This window comes from Antennarius striatus, chromosome 21, assembly GCF_040054535.1.
Source record: "Antennarius striatus isolate MH-2024 chromosome 21, ASM4005453v1, whole genome shotgun sequence".
Taxonomy (NCBI): Eukaryota; Metazoa; Chordata; class Actinopteri; order Lophiiformes; family Antennariidae; genus Antennarius; species Antennarius striatus.
Window position 1 is genome coordinate 7,690,599 of NC_090796.1, and position 24,315 is coordinate 7,714,913.

Consider the following 24,315-nt stretch of genomic DNA (forward strand, 5'->3'; position numbering starts at 1 on the left):
AATGCACGGACCAAAAGTGCATAGTGCATACTTATGCTATGGTGTGTGTTGTTTTTTTACTTTTGTAGATTTCATCTTTTTCAGTGCAATATGCTGAACATATTTGTTTCAGAGATTGTAATTTGTTAAGTATTTTTGTTGAATGCAGTGTTGTACATTGGAATCGGGGTTGCATTCAACAGTGAATTGTAAATGGCATTGATTAGATTGTGAGTTTGTATGTATTGAATTTTGTCTGCTTACATGTTATTTTCCTCTGAATCCTCTGACAAAAATTGCTCCTCATTCATCATGTAATTTTTAACCAGGAGCCGGCAGTATATCTGCATGTGTGTTCATCTGTCTCCAGGCATTATTTGTGGTCCAACAGGTTTAAAATGACTTTTAAACCTTCAGGTATCATGTTGGTCAATTGCGATCTACACTTACAGTAGAATACGCCGACCAAAATCCATGACCACGCATCTTCGGAGAATGTCATTTCAAGCAAATGTAGACATTCATTTCAAATGCAGTTATTGTGTAAAAAAAAAAAGAAAAGTTGAGGCACAAAGATCCAAGGGAAAAAGTGACTATTTTTCAGAGTATGCAGAAAAATGTCGTCACTGGTTTCAGGGAATAAACACAGAGAGGTACTGGTTTTACAGCCCAGCTGTACAATTTGCAGTCATCCAATATATATTACACAGCAATCATTCAATCACTCCTGCAACTGTTCGAAAAGCATTAGGTGTTTTGCTGTATGTTGAAAGAATATGTGTAGATGACATGTTGGGAAGTCAATTGTATATTATTTATTACGCTGCCTTGTGTTGTTGCAGTAAAGATCTGGATCTCTTCAGAAATTTTAGATACAGGAAGTCATGGACACTGGATTAAGTAATACATGATCTTTTGTATGTCTGTAGATTAAACGCTAGCAGTTTAATGAATTATACACTAGGAAAAGTCACTGGATTGACTAAATGAAGGCATACGTCATTGGCTTTCATTACTTCCCAAAGTTTTGCATCTTTGAATACGATAGGAAATTAACATTTGGACTGTTTCTGAACCAACATGATCTGACCTGCAGCTCTGAACAGAGACCGGACCCAAGGAAGACATCACTGAGCGGTCTCTAACAGAACACTATTTCCGCTCTAGCTGCCATTAAGAGTCCACAGGTTGTGACTTTTTGTGGTGCAACAAAGGCTCCGTTGTAAGAGGAAAGGTCTAAAGCAGTTGCACAAACTCTCCTGTGTAAGTGACTGCAGTTAAAATGTAATTAAACTGTTTATTAAACTTTGTGTCATTGCTGGCCTTATCCTTTATTTTCCTTGTGAGCCTGACAGGATAAGAACGATATATGTTAAATATAAAGTTTGCAGGTACAAGTGGATCAGCTCCACAGCATTATTAGATTAGTATTTGTAGCTTCAAGAAAAAATACCCGACTTGAAACTAAATTAAATGCCATAATGGATTATAAAGTCAGAATTTCTTATGAGAGATCTTTCCACATTTCCTAATTTATCCTTTGTTCATTTGAGTGTGTTGTAGCACTGATCTATCTGTCCCAGATTATTGTGCATGAATATACAGAACACTTATTTAATGTTTTTATTTTACAAATGCAAAGAAGCCAACATAAAAAATCAAATGCTTAAAAATTCTTACACATTCATTTTACATTTATTTAAAAACAAATGCTTCCAACACATCACATACAGAATAAATTACAAAATTGAAATCTCCTTTTGCATAGGCAGAAATTAAATGAATCTGTATACAAAAAACAACAACATACAAGACTAATTTAGAGAGGCAGACCAAAAAAAAAAAAAAAAGAGCAAATTTGATGAGATGCACCGGACACAAAAATGTTCACATTGGATTTTGGCACTGCTAGGGTCAGCTGGCCTTACTGGACCCATCGTTGATGTCTAGTCCTGTTACTTGAGCTCCATCATGGATGAGGACTTCTTTATTTGCTTTTTTGACTTCCTGTACTTGTAGGCCAGTAGGATGGTGGCCACCACGAGGACCAAACCGAGCACCAGCAGGATCCACTGGCCGGCTGCAGCTGCTGAGCTGGTCACATCCATACCCAGGAAGTCTACTTTATCAGCCTTAACTTCTGTAACTGCTGCACCGACATGAAATAAAGAGTAAGTCAGAGTTGGCTGGTTGTTTTTCACTCTTTCACAATTTCAACAAAGATTAATTTCCAGATTTTAAAAACACCATTGAGTCACGACTGAAAGAAGAGCCACACAAATGATCAGATGTTTTATATTCTGAGATAGAGATGGAAGAACACACTTTCACTTCTGAACTGCTATGTCTATCCTGTTTTTGCAGATCACCTACATGGTGAACAAATACGAAAGTGCAACCAGTGTAGATTTTATATTAAATGATATTCAGGAAACGTGACTGCGCTCTATTTACGGCACCGTGTTTGACAGCAGAGAAGCTTACCTTTTGTCACGCGGTGCTGCCTGAAGAGAAAAAAAAATCACTTTCCACCCTTTACATTTTTTCCACACTGTTACCCATGTTTGGACTTAAATTCCATATCCCGTGCTTGGTCTGCAGAACAACAGCTGTGTTCTCCTTTCACCCCCACCCTCTCTCCCTCACTATCCTTCACCCTGTTGCTGAGAATCTCATCTATCTAATCTGTACACATCCTTTCAGCAGGATCTCATCAGTAAAACAAGAGGAGTAAGAGATTGATTTCGATGTAAGCCACAGCAGGAGAGAAACAATTAATTACAGCTCTTTTTTTTTGTCTGAAGGAGTTCAAGACACATTTGGGTCAGAGATTTGAAAACTTATTCAAACACAAATTTAATACAAATCTTACTTAGGTTGTATCAAACAATGCACAACTGTACTGACATACCAGGACTTGAAGGTGTCCAGTTGTATTCAGGCCACCCACGAATATCATTGTTCTTGTCGTTCTCTTTTTCCAACCATTGGATGAGAGGTTGGAAATACTCCATGAGTGGCAGGGCGCTCATTTTGGGCTGGCCGGTGATCAAGGCCATAGCCTCTGGCCAAGGCTTACTGAAGCCCAACTTCATCACATCACTGCCGACATTAACACGGGTCAGAAGAGGGTCAAGGAGAGAAAGACCAGAAGCAAGACGGGTTTAGAGACAATTGCACAGATAGAAATCATATTTTCACCAACTGTCATCAGGGATCAATACAAACATATCAGCTACACCACATTAATGAAATTCAAGTAATTTCTCAATGGAACAAAATAAATGTTTTTGATCATTTATACTACACATAGCTCAAACAGTCACGGTATCTAATTAAATTGAGGTTTGTCATGTTAGAAATACAACAGGAGATACAGATGATATATTAATGATATTTGTTGAAACTTATTCAAAAGTTTACACGTCAGATCTGTCGCATCCTGTATGGATGTGTACTAACCCCAGGAGCTTTCCAGCTTCTTTAGATTCGTAGATATCACAGGTATGTAGAGGTCCTTCATGCTTGGCAGCATTGCACAGTGCCTTGTGGAACTGGAACTGGATGATGAAGCTAACAAAGTACCTGATTGAAGATTGATAGAAATACACAATCACATCTTTTGGCTGCAAGTTCAGAAAAACACAGCAAACCACAAAAGCAAGTTGAACTTTGAAATTAACGGCTCATACAGGTGAGTCTTTGAACAACATGATACATTATACAGTATTATCTTATCCATCCATAGAGATTTGAAACGGCTATCACTCCGTCTGTGATCACTTATCAGGTGTTTTGTTGGCTCGGACTGATAATGAATATTTACCTCACATAAGGCACATTGGCAGGGATGTGGAACTTTGCACCTGGGTCAAAGTCATCCTCAGTACGGGCTACAGGTGGGCACAATCCCTGGTACTTCAGTCTGTAATGCAATAATATATAACTAAACTTGAAGTAAATCATTTACAGTACATTATTTCCATGATCAATAAACATATCACTGATTAAATTAGCTTCATCTATTAACAATTCTGCCTAGATGATATGTATCATACTTTACAATCGTAAAACTGATGGAAAACTTCACCTGAGGTTCCACCACTCTTTATTGTACTCAGTTGATGGGATTCGTCCATCAAAGACTTTCCACCTCCACTGGTCCATCAGGTAGCCAAAAGGCAGGAAGGCGATCTTGTCAAGCGCCATGCTCATCAGAAAGTTAATGTCGCTCTCTAGACACGTGAACAGCAAACGCATTGTGGTATTGACGTCATGTCATTATATTTAACTCACAGTAGTGATTGCTCACCAGGGTTGCTCTCAACTTTATCCAGAAGGCCGATACTCAGTAGATGCTTGGGTGTTGCCACAGACAAGGCCATCACGTCACCGATGGCCTCATGGAAGCCGGGGTTGGCACCGTCACGGAAGGATACAGGCTGCTCTTTGTACTGCAGGAAGTACTGCACATGGCCCATCTCGTGGTGAACGGTGATCAGATCATCCATAGTTATGACAGTGCACTGTTTGATCCTGAGAACACGAACAAGGCTTTAATTACAGCAAACTCTCACAAATGCAAATTGATTTTCCTGGACAACATTTTGATAGTTTGCCGCTAAAATGAACTACAAAGAATATCATCTCACCATCTGAATTTCATGTCTGATGGTTTCCTATATGAATGTGTTTTTGTGACTTATAGTGACAAAATGTGTTATTTCCTTTGTTTTGCTCTTAGTCAAAAGTTCAAAACACTAAAGAGTACCTGTCCCATAAAAAATAGATTTACCTGAAGTCTTTCCGATTATAGAAGTCCCAAGCTGAGGCGTGACACACAACCTTCCGCCCATCAGACGGTTTCTCCAGCATGGATTTCTCCCAGAACTCTTGTGGCATCGGCAGCAGACCAAGAGAAGTGAAAAACTTGTCCGATTCCTGGAACATTCTGACGGCATTCCAACCCTGAGAAGGAAAAGGGTAAAAAATTGTAGAAAACATAGATGAGTTTTTGTATATATTAAAATGTTTCCAGAGAATTACATATTTCGACATTTTGAAAAAAGACAACATCCATTTTAGAGAGAAAGATGACTTCACACATTGTAAACAGATTACAGATCTGAAAAGGACAGCAGGTCACATTATTGTAACACACATAATCCTCAAAAATATGTAGTACCGTATAACGAAGTACACTTCATAGCAGTACTGGATAACTTCTGCTTTCATGCAGTGCCATTAGCATCCTCTACATACTCTCATTCTGCTTGATCCCCTCTTTATTGAAAGAAACTGATACCTGACCTCTAAACGTACATTGCAAATGGTGGATGATTGCCTTAGTATGTGTTCTTTGAGAGTATTCATGTGTGAGCTGGGCCTAGTGCTTATTCACCTGTGCTACCATTTGTGGAGTGGCATCGACCTGCGTGGCGTCTGGGTAGGGTATGACCAAATCCATTATTCCAGACCATGTCTGCGCCCACATGTTGCCTGTAAGGACAGAAGGTGGCACTCATATTTTATTTTTATGCTTAAAAAGTTATGAGTTCAAGACGTCCTCTGCTCTGCCAGTGTGAAATCAAGAGATTTGCGACTGGAAGTCAGGCCGGTCCCTAGCCGTGTGGGACTGTCACAACCAATATCACGCTGGATGCCTCTGAAAGCAAATTAAATCCCACCTAAATCCCAGTGCATCTACAGCCAACAACAGAATATCAATGGGGTATGCATGGCGCATAAAAAGAGTTTGGGCCCGAGTGCTAGAATCTTTCAAATTCCATACCGATTAAAGTTTTGGCTTGCAGCCTGAGCCTCAACTCCTCAAACCCTGGAACTTTCTTCTTGTTACTTACCCAATAAGTGAGCAGGAATGGGTCCTCTCAGGTTGATGCGCTCAGCGCCATACTTCTTGTACAGAGCCCTACGGACGTAGGTGTGCACATTCAGATAGAGGGGCTCCAGCTCCTTCCACAGAGTCTCCAAGTCTTCCTCAAAGGTGGGGGTTTCATAAAGGGAGCGCCAGAAAGCACCATTGTCAGCATGACCTACAGAGGACACCAGGGACAAAAGCATTAATCAGCAACTTGGAAGTTTATTTCATAACAGTGCATGCGTGACTCCCAATATAAATCAGCCACTTTCCATTACTATGAAATTTAATATTCAGACTTCAAATCATCCCTTGGTCTAAACAATGAAGCTCTCCTACTGCTCTCTTCTGCCCACCTTTTTATATTCAGATAAGTCTGCTCAGAGAATCTTAATGTGGATGTAAAAATTATTCTCTAAAGGTCGTACCGTTGAGTCTGGCTGCTTTGTTGGCTAGTTCAACATATCGTTTGTAATCCTGGCGAATCACTTTGCCAGCAGAATCTCTCCATCCTTTCCAGGCAAACAGCAATTCGTCATAATCCCTGGACACTGCCATGATTTTCTGGAGATCTGAAACACAGCCACTATTTAATCACGACATTTGCAGCTGCAATCCATTTTTCATTGCCACAGAGCATTCATTTTGACAGCTGCTTGGTTTCTTCTTGAGAAACACAAGAGACAAAGTAATCCATTATAATTATTTAAGTCTTTACTGATACGGTTAATTACCACACAATTTATTCCATGTATTCATTAGTCTTACCTGGATCCAGTGGGTGGCATGTCCCATTTTCTCTGCAGACCTCAGCAACACTGTAGTTGGTCTCCATGTTGGACAAGAGAGTGTTGTACTGAAAAAGAAAAGGCATTCATCGAACATCTGATACGAGTGAAAGTATGAGCAGCCATCTGGTTCCGATATGTAAATATTTAGCTTGTGTATCCCATAAAAATATGACATACTGATGTTTAAAACTATCCAAGTCTATACTAACGTTAAAATCAACAAGCAGCTCTAAGGGAACTTTTTTCCTCCCATTGTCAGAGCACAGCAGTAAAAACTCACAGCACACTGGAGAACCATTGACTTAGTGAGGTACTGTAAAACAAAGGTTTTCCATCAGCAGATTATGTCTGAAAGACTTTCTAAAGAACGTTATCATCACTGTATTATGAAGGGAATCCCTCCCTCTCAGTAAATACTTTGTAATCAGCTGCCTGCCTTGTCACAGTCTGGCCAGATAACCTGGGGGGTCCTAAAGCCTAAAATCCATGACGGTGGCCCAGAACTTGATGTCTAGAACTTCCGTTTGCTCTCAGCTGAACAGTTGGCAGAATCAGGCCTTTGACATACTGAAGGCTTCCAAGTGAAAACATGGCAGACCAAGACGATAAAGCCAGATGACATTCAGTAATGAGATCTTGTTTATTCTGGATGCATTGGAAAACTGCTAACCTTAAGGCTACAACTGTGGGATCTAACTGCGTCTGCATGATTAGTGTTACCAGCAGCGACTTATCTTGTCAGCCACATACTGATGGTGAAAGCTGTAAGACTAGACAGGCAAGTTTGACTCTTTCAGCCTGTTGACTTTTTCTTCCAGCTATATTCTTCCACACCTCTTTCAGATCTCCGGAGGTCAGGGCAGCTCTCTCAATATCGCTGAGCTTGTTGATGATGCGTTTGACCGAACCGTCCTGGAAGTCTGTGGTGTCGTAGTCCCGAGCCTTCCGTCCATACTCCAGGGTGTGGTTTGACATATCCAGGTTCTTCTCAAGCTAAAAAAGGAAAAGAGTGGTTATTCTTGTTTGTTTTTTTATAATTCCCGACACCAATTTTTTGGACAAGTGATGAAATAGGCAGACAGGTACTTTAGCAAACACACTCAGAGATTAGTCACTAAGTGAAACAGTAGATTCAGTGGCACGTTTCTATTTACTGTACTTGCATGAAAACTAATTGAAACAGTTAGTTCCATTTCCCTGTTGAGAAATAATGATGAGGTGATATTGGTGCAGTCAGACACTCGGAGCTCACCATAGCCTGCTTATTGTCTTCATTGATGTCGGTGTTGTACTTCCAGGAGGCCTCTGTGTAGGCGTTCCACACCACCTCTGCTGTGCTGTTGTACTCATCCAGTAACTTCTTTGCATCAATCTCATTTGTGTTCTTGTCTGGGTGGATGAGGACAATATGGAATTAAAGGACATTCTGCAATAAAATTTTGAGTGGATAGTCACTCTAGTGTCAGGAAGTCTTCACTCCATGACATGCTAATAGTTTTAGATTACAGCCATAATTCTTAAAACTACACTTCCTCCTTCAGTGCTGGCATGTTTCATCTTTTGTTATATCATCCACTTTCACTCAATGTCCACACTTACTAATATCCTCAGGGTAGCCCTCAGGTACAGGGGGGACCCAGTCAAAGTCAGGCCATCCCAAGGTCTCCTTCTGAATCTCATTTTGTTTCTTCAGCCACTCAGTTATGGGGCGGAAATATTCCATCAGCGAGCTGGCATTCAACCTGTTGGTGCCAATGGCCTCCTGGAGAACTTCAGTCCAAGGTCTGGAAGAACCAGCTTGAAGAATTTTCCTGGAAGGGGTAGAATGAGATCATTTGTGAATGATGCTGGTTTAGTCATGCATTGTGAAATATGCAATAAAGGTCAAATCACAGTACTGACTTCATAATAAGACCTGCGTCTGCAGATTTATAGATGTCACATCTGTGTAAGAGCCCGGAGTGATTGGCTGCTTGACACAGTTTCTCATGAAGCTGGAACTGCAGGATGAAGCTGACAAAATACCTGCAGGGGGGACAGAATTATCATGCCTTCAGGGAATTCCTTTAAAAAAAAAATCAGCTAAAAATAAATAGACATAAATCAGAAAAAAAGAAGAAGTTACACTAAATTTTTAAAAGCAATGGCATTTATGAGAGGTAAGAGGAGAATGAATGCTACTGGAATTTGTGTCTAATAATTACATGTTTCACTACACTGACTAGAGTACTACCAAGTAAAACTGACCCAACAGTATAGAAGCACGTTTTAACAACCACTGCACAGAATGTGTTTGCTTATTTAACAAAAAAACAACAACCATCAATTCCCCTCTCCATTAGAGAAAGCAGTGGGGGTCAGAATTTTCTTATATAGGCTCTTGTGACAAAACTTCCTACAATTGTGGAGCTAGTGGATTGTTAATAGAACTCTCAAGTGCCAGTAATTACACTGTGGAATAGAGCTGACAATAACTTAGTTCCTAGCTCAATAGGCATTACTGCATTTCCTTGTTATAATAACCCTGGCACACAGTCATTTATCACAACAGCACCCTCTCCACATGTTTTAAATCTTTATATTTCCAATACATTAGCTGACCTGATGTATGGGGTGTTTCCAGGGATGTGGTACTTTGCTCCAGGATCAAAATGCTCCTCTGTACGCCTGGTGGGTGGGCAGATGCCTTGATATTTTTTCCTACATAATTAAACAGAAGGGAGAAAAAGATTGTGTCATGCATCCAAAAAAAAAAAGTCAGCTGGATGTGTGTGCCGTGTCACTCCAACACACGCAACAAAGATTATTCCAGCTGTCTGTAACTGCAGAGGAGCTCAATTAAAGTCATTGGGGCTCAGCTTCGACAGAAGTAAGGATAACTCCTGCAATATACAGCATATTATAGCAACAGCTTAAAAAGGCTTCTTTCCATAACAACAAAAATATGATATCATCACTTAGGGAAATTAAACCACATAAAAACACTCCAGATTTGCTTATAATGGCTTCCAGCTTACTCTTGTCGCACTTATATCCAAAAATTTTGAAATGGCCATGTCCTACCATAATTTCTTTGCATAATCAAACAGCAGACAGGTAAGCTATATAAGATGTTGAACACAGTAAAGTATTAAGCAGGAGACTGATATCAGGAGCTGGGGCAGACCAAAAAGTTTAAAAAAACAAAAAAAAGGATATTGGGGTGACAAAATGTCACAATAACAAGGGGGTTCAGTCCAAAGATCAAGTCTCAAGTCCTTCGCTCAGCATGTCCTGATCTTCAGCAGATTAAGTGCTGCTAGTTGATTAGTTTAGCATGGCACGGAAAAATAAGACCGCTAGTTTAATACTGCAAACACACCTGGCACTTAACTACAACTTGTTTGTACAATTAATTTTTTTATCAATTAAAAATATATCAAGTTACATATTGAATTTTAATGTGCTGGCAGGTTACTGCATTGACATGAAAGTAAATAAACACATTTGTCAATCTAATTAGAATATCTTGGACATTTTTCTGAAAGTCTACCTGAGGTACCACCAGTCGGCGTTGTAACGGTCTGGAGGTGTGCGTCCACTGAACACGCCCCATCTCCACTGGTCAATGAGGTAGCCAAAGGGAAGGAAGGCTATCTTCTCCAGAGCCATCTTCAACAGGTAGTTGATATCAGTTTCTGGAAGATCAAACATACTGATGCTGAAAAACTTTTGACACCAACCATTCACATCAGGCATGAAACTTGGCGAGGCTTTGACTGATCTTTACCAATGTCATCTGTCACTTTGTCCAGCAGACCGATTGAATGCAAATGCTTGGGTGTGGACACCGAAAGAGACAAAACATCCCCGATGGCCTCGTGAAAGCCCGGGTTGGCTCCACGACGGAATCCCACAGGCTGGTCCTTGTACTGCAGGTAATACTGGATGTGCCCCATTTCATGGTGGACGGTGAAGAGCTGCTCCATTGTCACTGTGGTGCACTGCTTGATTCTGCAGAGCACAACACACCAATGTAATCAATTCAAGAATCTGACAATAAGATTACCAGTCAGTGAATTAAGTCCAAGTGTTAACTATTTTCATACTTAAGAGGTTTTTCATCCCAAATTCTCAACCAAATACAAGAGCATGTATAAAGTCCTTGCGATCCAGATCGTTCTATACACTGGATTCTCAAGTACCGTATACGGTCAATTCATTTGTATTCATCCTCTCACTTATAAATAACCTTCTTAAAAAGACTACATAAGGCTATTTGTGTTACCTGAAGTCTTTGCGGTTGTAAAAGTCCCAGGCGGATGCATGGCACACCACTTCGCGACCTTCAGGCTTCTCCAGCATGGATCCATTCCAGAATTCCTCAGGCATCATGTCTAAATTCAGAGAAGTAAAGAACTCCTCGGATACACGGAACATGTATGGAGCATTATATCCCTGCAAAAAGGAAACAATCACACAACCGGTTGAATGATACATGGTAGAACTAGAATAATGTAAAAACACATAGTTGAATTTTCCAGACAGAATATTTCTCCAACACTTACTTGTCTGACCATTTCGTCAGTCACATCCATGTTGGGTTTGTTAGGAAATGGGATCATCGTATTATAAATATTGTTCCATGTCTGGGCCCACATGTTTCCTGTGTGTGAGGAAGAAAACACACTTAGGCAAAACTTGCTATGAGATACTTTGTTCTGAGGCAGCAGGAAAACGTTAAATTTCCAGTAATGAGATAAGGACGCTAACTGACTTGCACTGGTGTGTTAATTTTAATGTCTGCGACTGAATTATTTCTGGCATATGTAAATGGCACAAGTGGAAGAACGACCACAGAGGGCGACATATAGGTCACTAGTCAACCCTTCTAGACCTGTGCAGGACACATTGTTGCATAGGCCTGTTGGCAAATTTGAGCTTGTTAAAGAATTCTAGCCGTGTAAAAATGGTTGGTCTTACCTAGCAGGTGAGCAGGGATGGGTCCTTTAAGGTTGATGTATTTGGGGCCATACTGGTTATAAAGTTGACGACGTACGAAGGCATGCAGGTTCTGGTAGAGCGGCTCAATGGTCCTGTAAAGTTCCTCAAGATCCTTCTCAAAATTGAGAGAGTCGTACCAAGAGCGCCATTCCTCTCCCGTGTCCTGAAATCCTAAACAGGACAAAATGTTGATGTCCTCTCTCTTTTATAAGTTTCCCTCCTTCCTTTGTCAGCCATTTCTGTTCCTTTACTGTTCTCTTTTCATTGCGGCATGCCAGTAAATATGACTTTTCGTTTGCACTTCCAGTACAAAGAGAAGTTCTCACCATCAGCTTTAGAGGCCTTGTTGCTGAGCTCCACAAACGTGGGGTAGTGGTCCCTGAGAGGTACACCTGATGCGTTGTGCCAGCCCTCCCAGGCATAAAGCAGCTTCTTGTAGCTCCTGGAGGTGGCCATGATGTCAGTGAGCTCTGATAATGAGAAAGAATGGGAAACTGATCTAATCTGCATCAAAAATAAGTCAAGATGTATTGATGTTTGGATGACTTGATGGCCTCTCAGCAGGAAAAAGGCAGAACAGACATTATCCAAGACATAATGTATGAGTTTGACCCTTCTGTGATATTCTGAGAGTCCTGTAAGCATTTATCTTCACAATTGCAGGGGGGTGAACAAAAGGGGAAGGAAACTGAAAACCATGAGAGACTTTATGGAAAAGGTAGAAGTTTGTTGATGATGACCTGAGAAATATACAAGTAAATGTTTCATCCCTGTTCCACCTTTTATTTTAAGAAACCAATAATCATTAAGGTGCTTTCAGCATAATTAAAGTAAATGAACTTTGTGTTTACAAGGTGGCTCTATTCATCTATAAACCATTGTTTTTCTCTTGTGTAGCTGTTGGCAAGAAGTTCTAACAATTACCTCTCGCAGCAAAACACAGAGCTATTGTTCACAAAGGCCACTGCCAGCCTCTAAAGCTACGGACATGCTGTTTCTATAGCTTTCAGCTTTCGACTCAACACTCTCGGGCACATCCATAACACTTCCTTTGGAGACCTCTCTGAAGTAATTTGCCCATCCTGTTACTTTTCCAAGAGGAGATAAGATCTTAAACACAACTGTTTTTCTTCCTCGACTTCCCACCCATGTTGTTCTTGTGTCGCTTATTCTTGGACATTGCTGTGTAGCTGCTATTTTTCTAATAACTCAAAAATCCATGTTGCATATCTCTTGCAAATAAAGTGTCTGCTCTATATTTACTCACCAGGTTCCAGACTCCAGCTTACGTTTGGCTCTGGATGCACCTTCGCGGTTGAATAGATACTATCCATAGTGCTGAGAATCGTGTTATACTGGGGATTAAAAAAAAAAAAAATTCAGTTTCTGGCAGTGGTGGAAAAAATTAGCCCTGATGCAGTGATGGAATTTCCCAGTTACAAAATATGAAACAAAATCAAACCTTTTGTCTTTCCACTAGAGGCAGGTTGGCAACTCCCAGCAACTTGATCTTGTCCATCAGTTTCTTGTCTTGAGGGTCAGTGAGTGGGTCTGGACTGAAGAGTTTTTTGGCTTTTAAGCCCCATGCTTCTGAAAAGGCCTGCTCCTCCAGAGAAGCATTTACCTAAAGATGAGGAGGAGGATGTGAGTGGAAGCGATGCAGTGAATCCTTTCCTTCTGTTACGATACACAAAAGTCCAAGATGGACTAATAAGTGTGAAACAAAGGATGCTATTTCCCGGTCGTTCTGTCACTATATCATAATGTAGTGACCGAACGACCTGGTGTGACTGGGTGTGCCAGGGGCAGAGACATGTCTTCATCTTTATTTGCAGAGTTTAAATTTTCCATAGCTTTGCCAACACACATAAGCACTCCTATTTATAGGGATCAAGGACAAAAGTGGAAAAAAAACAACCATTAAAAACAAAAAATGCCATGTGTTGCTGAAGTATGATTTTTCCTGACCTTGCTTTATGTCACCTGGAAGGTCACGTACTGTATACACTATAGAAGTTGTCAGTATGTATTATGGAGATGGCTTGGAGTCAAGGCAATAGTGGAGCATTACACAGAGTAGTTATTTTAATCAAATGCTTAATTATTACAAATTGAAGCACCTTTGATATTTCATCTGCTTTATTATTTCACAACATTTTTAAACTGAGAAACACCACAGTAATGCAAGCGTTGTCAAACCTAGTGAAATATTTGCATTATTTCTGATGTATATTATTCCTCACAGCTCAACACACTTCCCGACTGAAGCGACAGGACAAGAGGCTCGCTCCAGTCATGTTTTCACAGTGAACTTTCTTATCAGTCTTTCCAACAGCTCCCTCCAAAACAACAGACAGCAGGAAGAAAAGTGGTGACGATGAGTCAAAGCATTCACAGGCACTCCATTTCCATTATTTTCTAATTTATTTATTTTTTAGTATGCCTCCACCCATCCAGGAATGCAATCACATTTTAAACCAAAAGAACAGTAAAGATAAGGCTAACATGTGTCCATTCCCTCAAGGTCTAAGCTGCAAGCAATGTTAATTTGTAACGACGCAAACTTGTTAACTTCTCTATAAACAAACGCCAATAAGCTTTAATTCTTTAAACACACATTTTAAATGCAACACAATTATTTTCAGTATGAGATAAAGATAATTTGCATCTAAGGTAAATAATATTGGTATCGGATGTTTTCTGAAATAATGTGATTGGATGAGTGTTTTTCCAAAAAAATAAAAACCCCCAAAAAACTTCAGTACAGGTGAAGTGAACTAGAAAGTGTAGAAAGTGCTGGCAGCATGCAGTGAGATGAATGAGGTCAGGTCTCATTGTGACACCTGAGGGCAGCGGTTATTTCATCCTGGGGTTGAAAGGACATCGGTCATTGATATCCACTCTCATCACTTTTTATTCAGTGAGTCTTCAGATACTCGTGAGCCAATCCACATTCTGTTTGATCCTTGACACATCTCACCTAACCCTCATTTGCACAGAAGCTGAATTGTCCTTACCTCTAAAGCTGCGTGGGGCAAAGGGGAAGTGTGTGTTTAAATACACGTGCTTTAAATGCAAGACGGTTCCGTAGTCGTTGGAGTCTAATCTGTTCGTTTATTGTAATGATTCCAACGATTTACAGTGCAGAGTAAGTGGAATGCTAATACTCTGTCAGGCTGAGTTTCCCTGCTCCCCCCTGAGTGCCAGATCAGATGGAGCTCAGCGCACTGATCCACTTTGATCCCATCTTTCATCTGCCCAGAAAAAAAAAAAAATCCACGCTTGTACATAGCAACTAACAAGCTGGCTCATTTTCACCTCAAATCCCAAACACATCTTGGAAAGCCGAGCACATTCTGCAGCCTGACCCCACTGACACTAGTGAGGTGGGGGCCACATCTACACCTGTTCAGTGTGTGCGGAGACCACTGCTCAAAGCCTGAATAGTGCACTGAAATCCTGCTGTGACAGCTGTCCAAGCACAAAAAACAAGAGGCTTTGTCTCGAGTGTGTCGTTTGGATAATTTGCTTTCACTAGTTTATATCTGTATGAGCTTATGTTGTCTGCATGCATCCATGAAGAGTGTGTGGACTGCCTGAAGGCAAGTCAGCACTCTGTCAGAACCCTGAGTCTCAGTCTCATTGGCTCCTGCAAGCCTTAAGTCTGGTTTTACATATTTCCTGCTTTATTGCTGGTCTCTCGTGACTTCACTGTTTATGCAAATATTTGTCAGGCATATGGTTGGATGAATCTGTAAAACCATTGCAACCTGCTACTGATATAATGTCTCATACTTTGCATCTAAACAGCCCCATTTTGAAATTCCCACAAAGGTTTTATTGGCTACAAGTATTACCACATTAAACCATAAACATTATTCATGTGTGTAATATTATCCTGCAGCAGGTGCATCCATCTGGGGAAAATTTATTGAGCAAAAAAAAATATCAGAGTGTTAAACTAATGAATCCCTGAAATAATAGTATGGAGACAACCCCCCCCCCCCTTAGAATTTTATTCTAAACTTGAAGTCGTTCTCACCACATTCTCTCAGCTTGTGTGTTTTCTGTCTCCAGTAACACACAAGCTGAGAGAAGGGAGGAAACCGAGCATGTAATTCTGGAGAGAGATGAATAGGGGATGATCTCCAAGCCAAGCAGGGCACAGATCCACAGAAATCCTTGACCATCCATGCATTTACAGTGACAAGGCACGAGCCCTGGCATGAACTAATGTAACTGGGCTTACTTCATTCTAGCAGTTGGAAGAAGATTCGACTAACACCTCATTCTCTGAGCTCACGACCCACTTAGTCGTCTTACCTGGAGCGCAGAGTTGTGGTCTGTTAAGTTGGTGTTGTAGTTCCAGCTGGCAGAGACGCTGTAGAACAACACCTCTTCAGCAGTGCTGTTGTAGTCACTGAGGAACCTTAATGCTTCGGTTGTGGCATTTCCATACTCCCCTGGCAGCCAGCCTTCTCGCAGAGCCCCAGAGAGTCCCACGACTGGCAGCAGCAGCAGCAGCGTCCACAGAAACCTGTCCACACTGTCGACCATGGCTCGCCTCTTACCGGGAAAGAGTGGAAGAGAAAAGCAGCAAAATAAAGAGTTGGGAGGCTAAAAATATTCTTGCTCCAATCAAGTCAGAGCACACCTTCCCCTTGGTGCTGTCGTCTTTATCCACTCCTTCACTGATTCCCCTCTCCTAGCCCACCAGCCTGGTTGCTGGTTAAGTGCACAAAAGCCAAGGCGAGCTGCTGTCTTAAATACCAGTTTAACCCAGCCCACACGTCTCTGCAGCCTTCCCTCTTACCACATTACAGCTCTGGAATTATTACCCCCAGTTTCCTTATTACTATTTCTTCACCCGTCCCTCTATTTCTGGATTCAAACAGCTGACTGCGTTTTTAATGACTCTTAAGTTTGAATTAACTGCAGGAGATGAGAGATAAGCTCTGACACACCGTTACGGCGCTTCTGTCTGCTTTTCTGCCTGCAGAGCAACTGATACTCAATAACCAGCACTGGTGAGTCTGGAAGAGACTCCACATACTTTCCTCTCAGTTCTCCCCTTCAGCTTAGTGATGAAGGGAGGGGGGGGGGAGTGTAAGGACGAGGGAAATGAAAGGCAAAGGTTTGGGGGAATGAAACAGGAGGCTGTGATTGAATTGAAGGCTGACAGTTGACAGGGTTAGAAGAGATGAGTGGGAAAAGTGGCAGAACAGCGAAAGAGGCTCACCTTGAGTCGTGTCTTTTATAGAACTTGTTTTTTGATGTTACGCAGCTTTCTCTCCTGTAATCAGATGAAATCAAGCAGATCATCACAAATGGAACCAGTGACTTCCCTCACAAGGTCAGAATCAAAACGTAGAAATGAGCCCATTAGTGATCAAAAATCTTACTGAGAGGTTTTTCAGAACAGAATGAGGAGCTTCATAACTGTCACATGGCAGAGAGGTTGTTTTTTTCCCCACAGCATCTACATTCATGTCATCTGTCAGGACAGCTGGGTCGATTAAAACCTCACCACAGACGTATTTTTAAATGTCCCTTGTGTGCTTCTTTTGCCTCTTTCAGCGGCTGCTGGGCCCGTGTCACGGTGTCAGTGTGTGATGAGCTGCAGGTGAGCTTAGTTGATTGAGTGTGGGTGGGGGGGGTACAGTTGTTCCAGGAGCTGATTGGCCAAAGTTTTTTTTATGTGTCACTCATTCACACATTTTACTTTGCTCGAACAAAATGCAAATTAGGGTATTTCCTGTCCTCTCTTTAACCATCAAATGCTGCATTTGAACAACCCACCTATGTCTGATGGCTTCATGGAAAAACAAGGAATGTTCTTAATCCAATGCAATTTTGTCTAATTGATTCTAATTCCTCTTCACTCTCTGATGGAAAAAGAACATTTTCCAAGCTGCTGCACATTAAAAGTTTACAAATAACAAAACAGAAGTTAACCTTACAATATATTAAACTGAGCTTGCTGTTACACCAGTGTTTCCTCATCACCTTTTCAGGCCTATGAATTAATATAACTGTAAATGCCCAGTTTTATTTTCACTCTATTTTGACTTCAATAAATTCCTGAGGGAAGTTTCTTGGTCTTTCAGGGCAAAAACATTCATTTTTCTCAACATCTGGTTCTGTTACTGCGTCTTCTCTGCCAGTTTTGTGTTGGGTTACAATAGTTTTTTTATGTGACAACAGCTGCAGCTGGAAAACAATGCCGATTACGCCACTATGAGGGTAAACCAAAACATATAATGAAACTAATGATTGATGAATGTGTGAATAATTTAACACAAGTGATTATTCTCCATGGATGTATGACTGCAAGCATTTGATCTGCTGTTCATGTTAAAGATCATGTCCAAAAGCGTTGTTTCAAAGGCGTCAAAATGATCGATGTCTCCAGCCCTGCAGATGTACGGAGCCAATGTGGAAGTGTGCCAACAGTTGTTATTCATCATATCGAATCCTGCATTTAATCAGAGACGGAGAGCGTTTACCCACATCTCACCTGTCAGGCTTAAACATAATGGTGGTCTTAATTTGAAAGGACATAGACACTTTTAAAGTTTAATCTGTTTTTTGTTTTTGAAACAGAATGCTCACTGCTAAAATCCATCAATTAAATTACTATAAATAATGAATCAATAACAATGGATTGATTGATTATTATAAATCACTGTCCACATAAAAAAACCAAATAATTAAAAAAACGTGGACATTTGTTTCTTGCAGTCCAGGAAAAAATTTTCTCATAAAATGACACGTTTTTTTGTTTCAGAGTTAAATATGAAACACATGGTTAAGTTATTCAAAAATATTCTCAACAACATCAAATAAAAATTCTGACAAAAAAACTCAGACCTTGTTAAGAGTGTGGTTTTTTTTGTGAACAAAGGTAATCCATGTTATTTTGGAAGATCACTCATACTGAACAGCACACCATCTCATTTTGTTACATCCAAACATAAATCTAAATCCATCACTGTGGATATTTAAACCTCAAATATGAACTTGCAATGTGCAAAACATGGAAGAGTGACTTCCCCTTCTAAATGAGTTCACTCAGAACAAATCGGTGCCGGCCATAAAAGATGATGATGTTCACATGACTTTTTCACAAGACAAGGATTGTAAATTTTAATGACGGAAAAAACAGAAAATTAACGTACTTTCTCAATGAGAGTCTAAAGTGTATATAGATAATTCTGAGGTGTGGAGCATTTCATGTTATTTTATTTTATTTCGTTTGATTTCATTTCATTTTTCGTTTTTCCTGTCATCCATCTAACATGTTGTTCTTGTCATGACTGTCATGAATACAAAAAGATTTTGACATCCAATCCTTATCATTCCAAATCAGTCTTTCAATCAGAAATAAAACTAATACCACCAATGACGTAAAAATCCTGTTTCTGCTGATAAGATACGTCCTTCTGAGAGAGATAAAAGTTCTATTTAATAATGCTGACATTTTACTCTGGAGATAAATAGACTCTAACGAACAAAGTGTTACTCAAATAAAGTTGAGCAACAACAGAGACAATAATTTTGAATTGAATAATGAATTAACACCTAATTAAAGCTGGACTATCAACTTAAGCTCAGGGTGTTTGTCAGGTCAAGGTGAACGAAGTCATCATCACCTCAAATGGAGACTGGGATGCCGTGACAAATCAGAGTTACTATGAATCCACCTTTGGATCATTTGTTTCTGGCGTAATCAAACCTACACAAACTAATAGGAGAAAATAATGCAACATATTTATGTTATGGTTTGATTTAGCTCGTAATAAAATTGAAATAAAATTTGGATGCTGCATATGACCAACATTTATTTCACACTGAAATGCTTATAGATTTTCTATCAGTAATTAGCAAAGTGATCTGTGATAACTTCTATTATTTTTGATCCTTTGATGGATTTAGATTAGTCATCATTATTCAAAAAAAATTGTAAATAAATGAATACATTTTTCAAATTACAGCCACATTTTCACTGCACATTCTATAGGACTGTATGTAGAGTTGTCCAGATGCGGATGTATCTGAAGTTTTTCAACTCAGCTTATTTATTTCAAAGCCATAAGCAGATATCTCCAAAAAGTTAATGGATGTAAAACATATCTCCAAGGTTCTATAAATGGTGATATCTTTCGGACCACAAGGCCACATGTTATACACGTGAACCGCTGACAGTGGGCTGGTTACTTATTGACTAATTGCATCCTGGTTGTGTTCATAGAGAAGATGGATTGCTGTGATCAGGCGGCGGTGCGTGGAAAAAAGGGTTATTCGCTTTTCACACTATACAGCTGTGAATGATAAAGATCCAATGGTGTTAAAAAATACCATAATCTATATTAAGTTAAAAAAATATATATAATTTGTACCAACGATGACAATTAAAAATTGCTAAATTTTCCACTGATTTTTAAAGCCAGTGGCTTGAAAACTAATCACAAGGTGTGTTAAGACTAACTGGAACCGAGTTCATAGGTGTGTGTGTGTGTGTGTGTGTGTGTGTGTGTGTGTGTGTGTGTGTGTGTGTGTGTGTGTGTGTGTGCCTAGACAATAAAACCGTCCTCCAAGAGTGTTAACCTCTTCCTGACTTACTGAGTGTGTCTCTGACAATGTTGTTTTTGTGCAGTCTCAAGGCCAATAATTGAATCTGGCTTCTTTTTTAATGGAAGTCAGTCAAGTGTGGAGAGGTGGTGATGGCGCCAAACATCCAATCTTCACAAACAGGTGTGTGTTGTATGCCACTATACAGGGATGCTGTGTGTGTATGTGTGTGTGTGTGTGTGTGTGTGTGTGTGTGTGTGTGTGTGTGTGTGTACGCGTGCGTGCGTGTGTCATGTAGTGATGACATTTGAACTCTGTTTCACAGTGGAGAGTCTTTACATGCTTTTTGAACGACTTGAGCCACATGATCGTTAATCTGGTTTAGATTGGCTAATTCATGTTGATTGAAAAGATTTTTTGTATTTAAAATGGATCTGTATCACAGCATTACTGTACAAGAAAATGTTACTACTAAGTGACAGTATGCAAAGTAATCAAGTGATAACAGAAGCTTTTGTTGTGACAATGCAATGGCATCACTAGGAATGTTGAAGTGAAGTATTAAATAAGAATCATCCATGGTTATTTTTATTTCCAGTGCTTTCTTCATTCCTACAGCCCCTGAACTCTTTACTCCTGTCAAAGGTTCCAATTCACCCTCAGAAAAACCTGCAGATCTGAGTGAACATAACTTCAGCTTGACCAGATGTCATTTAAACAAAATTAAGATGAAGCTGACCTCAAATCTCTATTTTACGACAAATGGCAGAACTGTGAATCTGTTTTGACTCCTCCAGGTATTGCTTGTGTTGAAAAAAAGCTGAAGCAATCATGTTTGTTTTATTTACTTTAATTTTTTATAAGCATTTTCACCAAATATAACCTTTGCAGTGTTAAGAGTCCTGTGGATAAGAGCATCACAGAGGAAACAGCTCAGGATGTTTGGAATAATGAGCAGGTAATTGAAGGTTACTAAAGCTCAGTTGTGTAATTGAGGCTCAGGAAAAAAATGACTTCACGTTTTAACTCCGTGGAGGCAGGAAGGTAAGTATGGAGTTGTCCCTGTCTTCAGCTGCAGTGTCTCCACAGTACATTATGTTATTAGGCCGTGTCTGCTGTCTGGGTGCAGGGTGCTAAACCCTGTCAGTCCGTGTGACCATACATTATCAACTGCATTAAATCACGCAAGACAACACAACAGTCAACAAATTACAGCAATTTGTCACTGTCAGATACTGAAAGGCTGCACAATACAGAAATAAATATGAGTCTATCCACTGAATGTAGGATTCCTCCGGATAAATCAAACTGCACAATAAAAAGATTTTTTATCTCGATTTGCCAACACCTGATTTGTTCCATGCCTATAAAATACGTGTTAGCTTAATCATTTTTGTATTAGAAACTATGATCCCAGATTGCACCAAAGCACAAGTGCGAGAGAATGATCAATAAAGAAATAAAGTCATCCATAACCACGTGTCAGCAGATAAGGATCCTGATGATTAGGTTGTATGAAGACGGAGGACTGAGGCTCAAGGGAACGATTATCAGATCAAAAGGACATTAGCCAATAATTCATTGGGGTTAATGTAACATCATTCATCTCGAAGGTCGGTGGGATTTAATGTCCACGTTTAATGGAGTAGCAGAAAATGTGAGAAAGGAAGAAAAAAAAAAAAAGGAAAGTTTTTTCCTTTATTGCTTCACAGTTTGATTACAACATTACTGTAACTCATCAGGAAAACATCCAAAGAATTAGACTAACTGGGAGAATATACTGTATATATCAGCTATAGCAGCACCTGTTTAAAATCTACTGTCTTTTTCTTTTCTTTTTTTTGTGATACATCTTGTAATGTTGTTACAAAAAAGTGCAAAAAAACGTATTATTATACATCCATCTTCTTGTAGTTGACATGATTGCAATCATTTGAACATGGAGCCTCTTGCTGTGAAGCAACAGCACTACCTATTATTATTATTTTTTATTTTATTTTATTATTATTATTGTCATTATTATTATTATAAGTGCTGTTGTTGTTAATATTTTATAATATTATATTGATAGCACTATAATATTAATAATAATATTTCTATACTTATAAAAATTACTATAAGATATGTCCATCTATAGTAGTTGACCCTCTCTGAGCTGTTATTTTTAATTACTATTCCATTACTCCATTATTGGAGAAATAATAGCATGAATAAGCAAAGTCTTTCAAGCCTCAACCATGACTGTGTTTCTCCTCTTTTCCCCGTGTCTGTGCCTCCTCCTGGCAGTCATGCAAGAAATCTGGATCTCCTTCTACCTGTCGCCACATTATTATTACCACAGCACGCTCAGTGGCGGCTACACTCTGAGCATTAAGCATACTTGAAGCTGTTTTCTCATTGTGCACTCTGCTAATCTTTTGCTGTCTTTGCCAGCTCCCTATGACACCCATGTCACCCTTGTTTTACTCACCTCAGCCTTCAACCTCCTATGTAATCCTTTGATTCCAATAGCTTCATGACTTCAGAAGCTTCTCACCTGCCTTCACTGGCACCGCCCATTTCTTCATTAAGAACCCTTTGACCATAAACAAATCGGCTTTGGTTATTTTTTTTTGCTTTTGACACACGGAAAGCCGTAGTTGACGTCAGACTTCTATGACACATAGTGCCATAGCATCTAGCTGAACCAGTCCATCCAGTTAGAATTGTGCTGTGTGGGTGTTGTACAATGATATTTCCTGAAACTTTTAATATGATTTGAAAATATATAAATTACAATTTCACTGCATGGATTGCAGGCCTAGAATCATTATCCACATTGTAGAGCATCGAACCCTGATTTCAAAAAAATGTATGGATGCCCTGTGAATCAATGCTAAAAGAAAAAGTTATAAAAGAAGGTGTGGGTCATCAACTTCATTGAGTTCTTTAACATGGTTATTCTGATTGTAATTCATCAGCATGTGCAGTATCTAAGAAGTTGAAAAAAAGCTGTAATGCTCATCAACACCTGACACAGGTAAAGCAGTTAACTTGATCTGTCAAGTTGAAACACTGAAAACGTCTGAAACGTTATGACACATCAACTACAAGCACAGAGGCCTTGGGTTTTACTACAACCAAAGCCATACGTCAATCAGGATATGGACAGAATCTTACATTCAAACATTCAACAGTTGGGGTCGCCTCTTTCAAAACGCTTGTTTCTCCATCAAACCTTGCAGTTTTGGATCTCCCTCTTTGCAAGTGCATGCTGTGCTGCCGCACACATGCACTTCAGGTGGATTGAGCTTTCAGTAGATGCGAGTGTGCATGTCTGTGTGTCAATATGTGGCTCTGTGGTGCACTGGCGTTGTGCCCAGAGTGTACCCTGCCCCACGCCCGCAGATGGCTGGGATAAACTCCAGCCCCTCGTGACCCTCTTTAGTCTTCTGTGTTTTTACTTTAGTTTTTTATTTTTACTCGTTTTTTTCTTTGCTTTACTGTTTCCAGTGTAAATTATATCTGAAGTATTTTTTGTATACGGATTGATTTTAGTCTGCAAAGCACTTCGTAACTGTGTTTTGAAAAGTGCTACTATACAAATATATATTTGTTTGTTTATTAAAGCGGTGATATAAAAAAAATGACAAACATCAGCCTGCCCCTACTTTTTTAATGTATTGCGTACATCAAATTCAGAATGAGCTTTTTTCTTTTACTCTGTTTTCACTGATATTCAACTTGTTTTCATTGATAGTCGACTTGACGTCCCAATTCACTTTGATTAGACGCCTAGAAGTCTCATAATGCATCCAACACTGACCCCTAGTGGATCTTTCAAGTAATACAAGCACCCCATTAAATTCAAAGCACCTTGTGTCATATACTGTATTACACTATATATATATATATATATATATTACGTAATTGTGATCTTATCTGAAAACTTTTGATTATGTAATTTTTACATCATATCGCCCCTGTCAGCCCACCTGTAGGTCGTCTACCTACAGCAGTAGTCCTGCCCGGAGGCCAGCCGCTTCCAGACGGTGAAAATCTCTACCCTCCGGTAATTCCGCGTTCTCTTTACCGCCTCCCTGCTTCGACGACCTCACCCGATCTCTGTCCACA

At 39.8% G+C, this 24,315-nt stretch overlaps 1 protein-coding gene across 1 annotated transcript; it reads right to left on the minus strand.

Annotated features, from left to right (window-relative positions):
- Positions 1 to 46: 46 nt before the first annotated feature.
- Positions 47 to 16,584, minus strand: ace (angiotensin I converting enzyme (peptidyl-dipeptidase A) 1). Its single transcript, XM_068305093.1, has 25 exons — positions 15,955 to 16,584; positions 13,094 to 13,255; positions 12,899 to 12,986; positions 11,958 to 12,101; positions 11,611 to 11,802; positions 11,196 to 11,293; positions 10,916 to 11,085; positions 10,418 to 10,641; positions 10,181 to 10,325; positions 9,250 to 9,348; positions 8,551 to 8,673; positions 8,248 to 8,459; positions 7,901 to 8,037; positions 7,483 to 7,641; positions 6,626 to 6,713; positions 6,286 to 6,429; positions 5,841 to 6,032; positions 5,381 to 5,478; positions 4,775 to 4,947; positions 4,292 to 4,515; positions 4,070 to 4,214; positions 3,806 to 3,904; positions 3,442 to 3,564; positions 2,891 to 3,081; positions 47 to 2,128 (listed from the first exon to the last, which is right to left on the minus strand). The coding sequence occupies exons 1-25, from the start codon at positions 16,186 to 16,188 to the stop codon at positions 1,935 to 1,937; spliced, it is 3,858 nt and encodes a 1,285-aa protein (XP_068161194.1). The 5' UTR covers positions 16,189 to 16,584; the 3' UTR covers positions 47 to 1,934.
- Between the last annotated feature and the right edge of the window lie 7,731 nt (positions 16,585 to 24,315).

Bases quoted from the DNA above. Each gene is read 5' to 3' on its own strand.
- ace (XM_068305093.1), bottom strand. From the start codon at position 16,188: ATGGTCGACAGTGTGGACAGGTTTCTGTGGACGCTGCTGCTGCTGCTG. The intron at 8,038-8,247 runs GTAAGTGTGGAC...TCATCCACCCAG, and splicing joins GGGCTACCCTGAGGATATTA to ACAAGAACACAAATGAGATT. The intron at 6,714-7,482 runs GTGTGGAAGAAT...TTTCTTTTTCAG, and splicing joins CCTCCGGAGATCTGAAAGAG to TACAACACTCTCTTGTCCAA.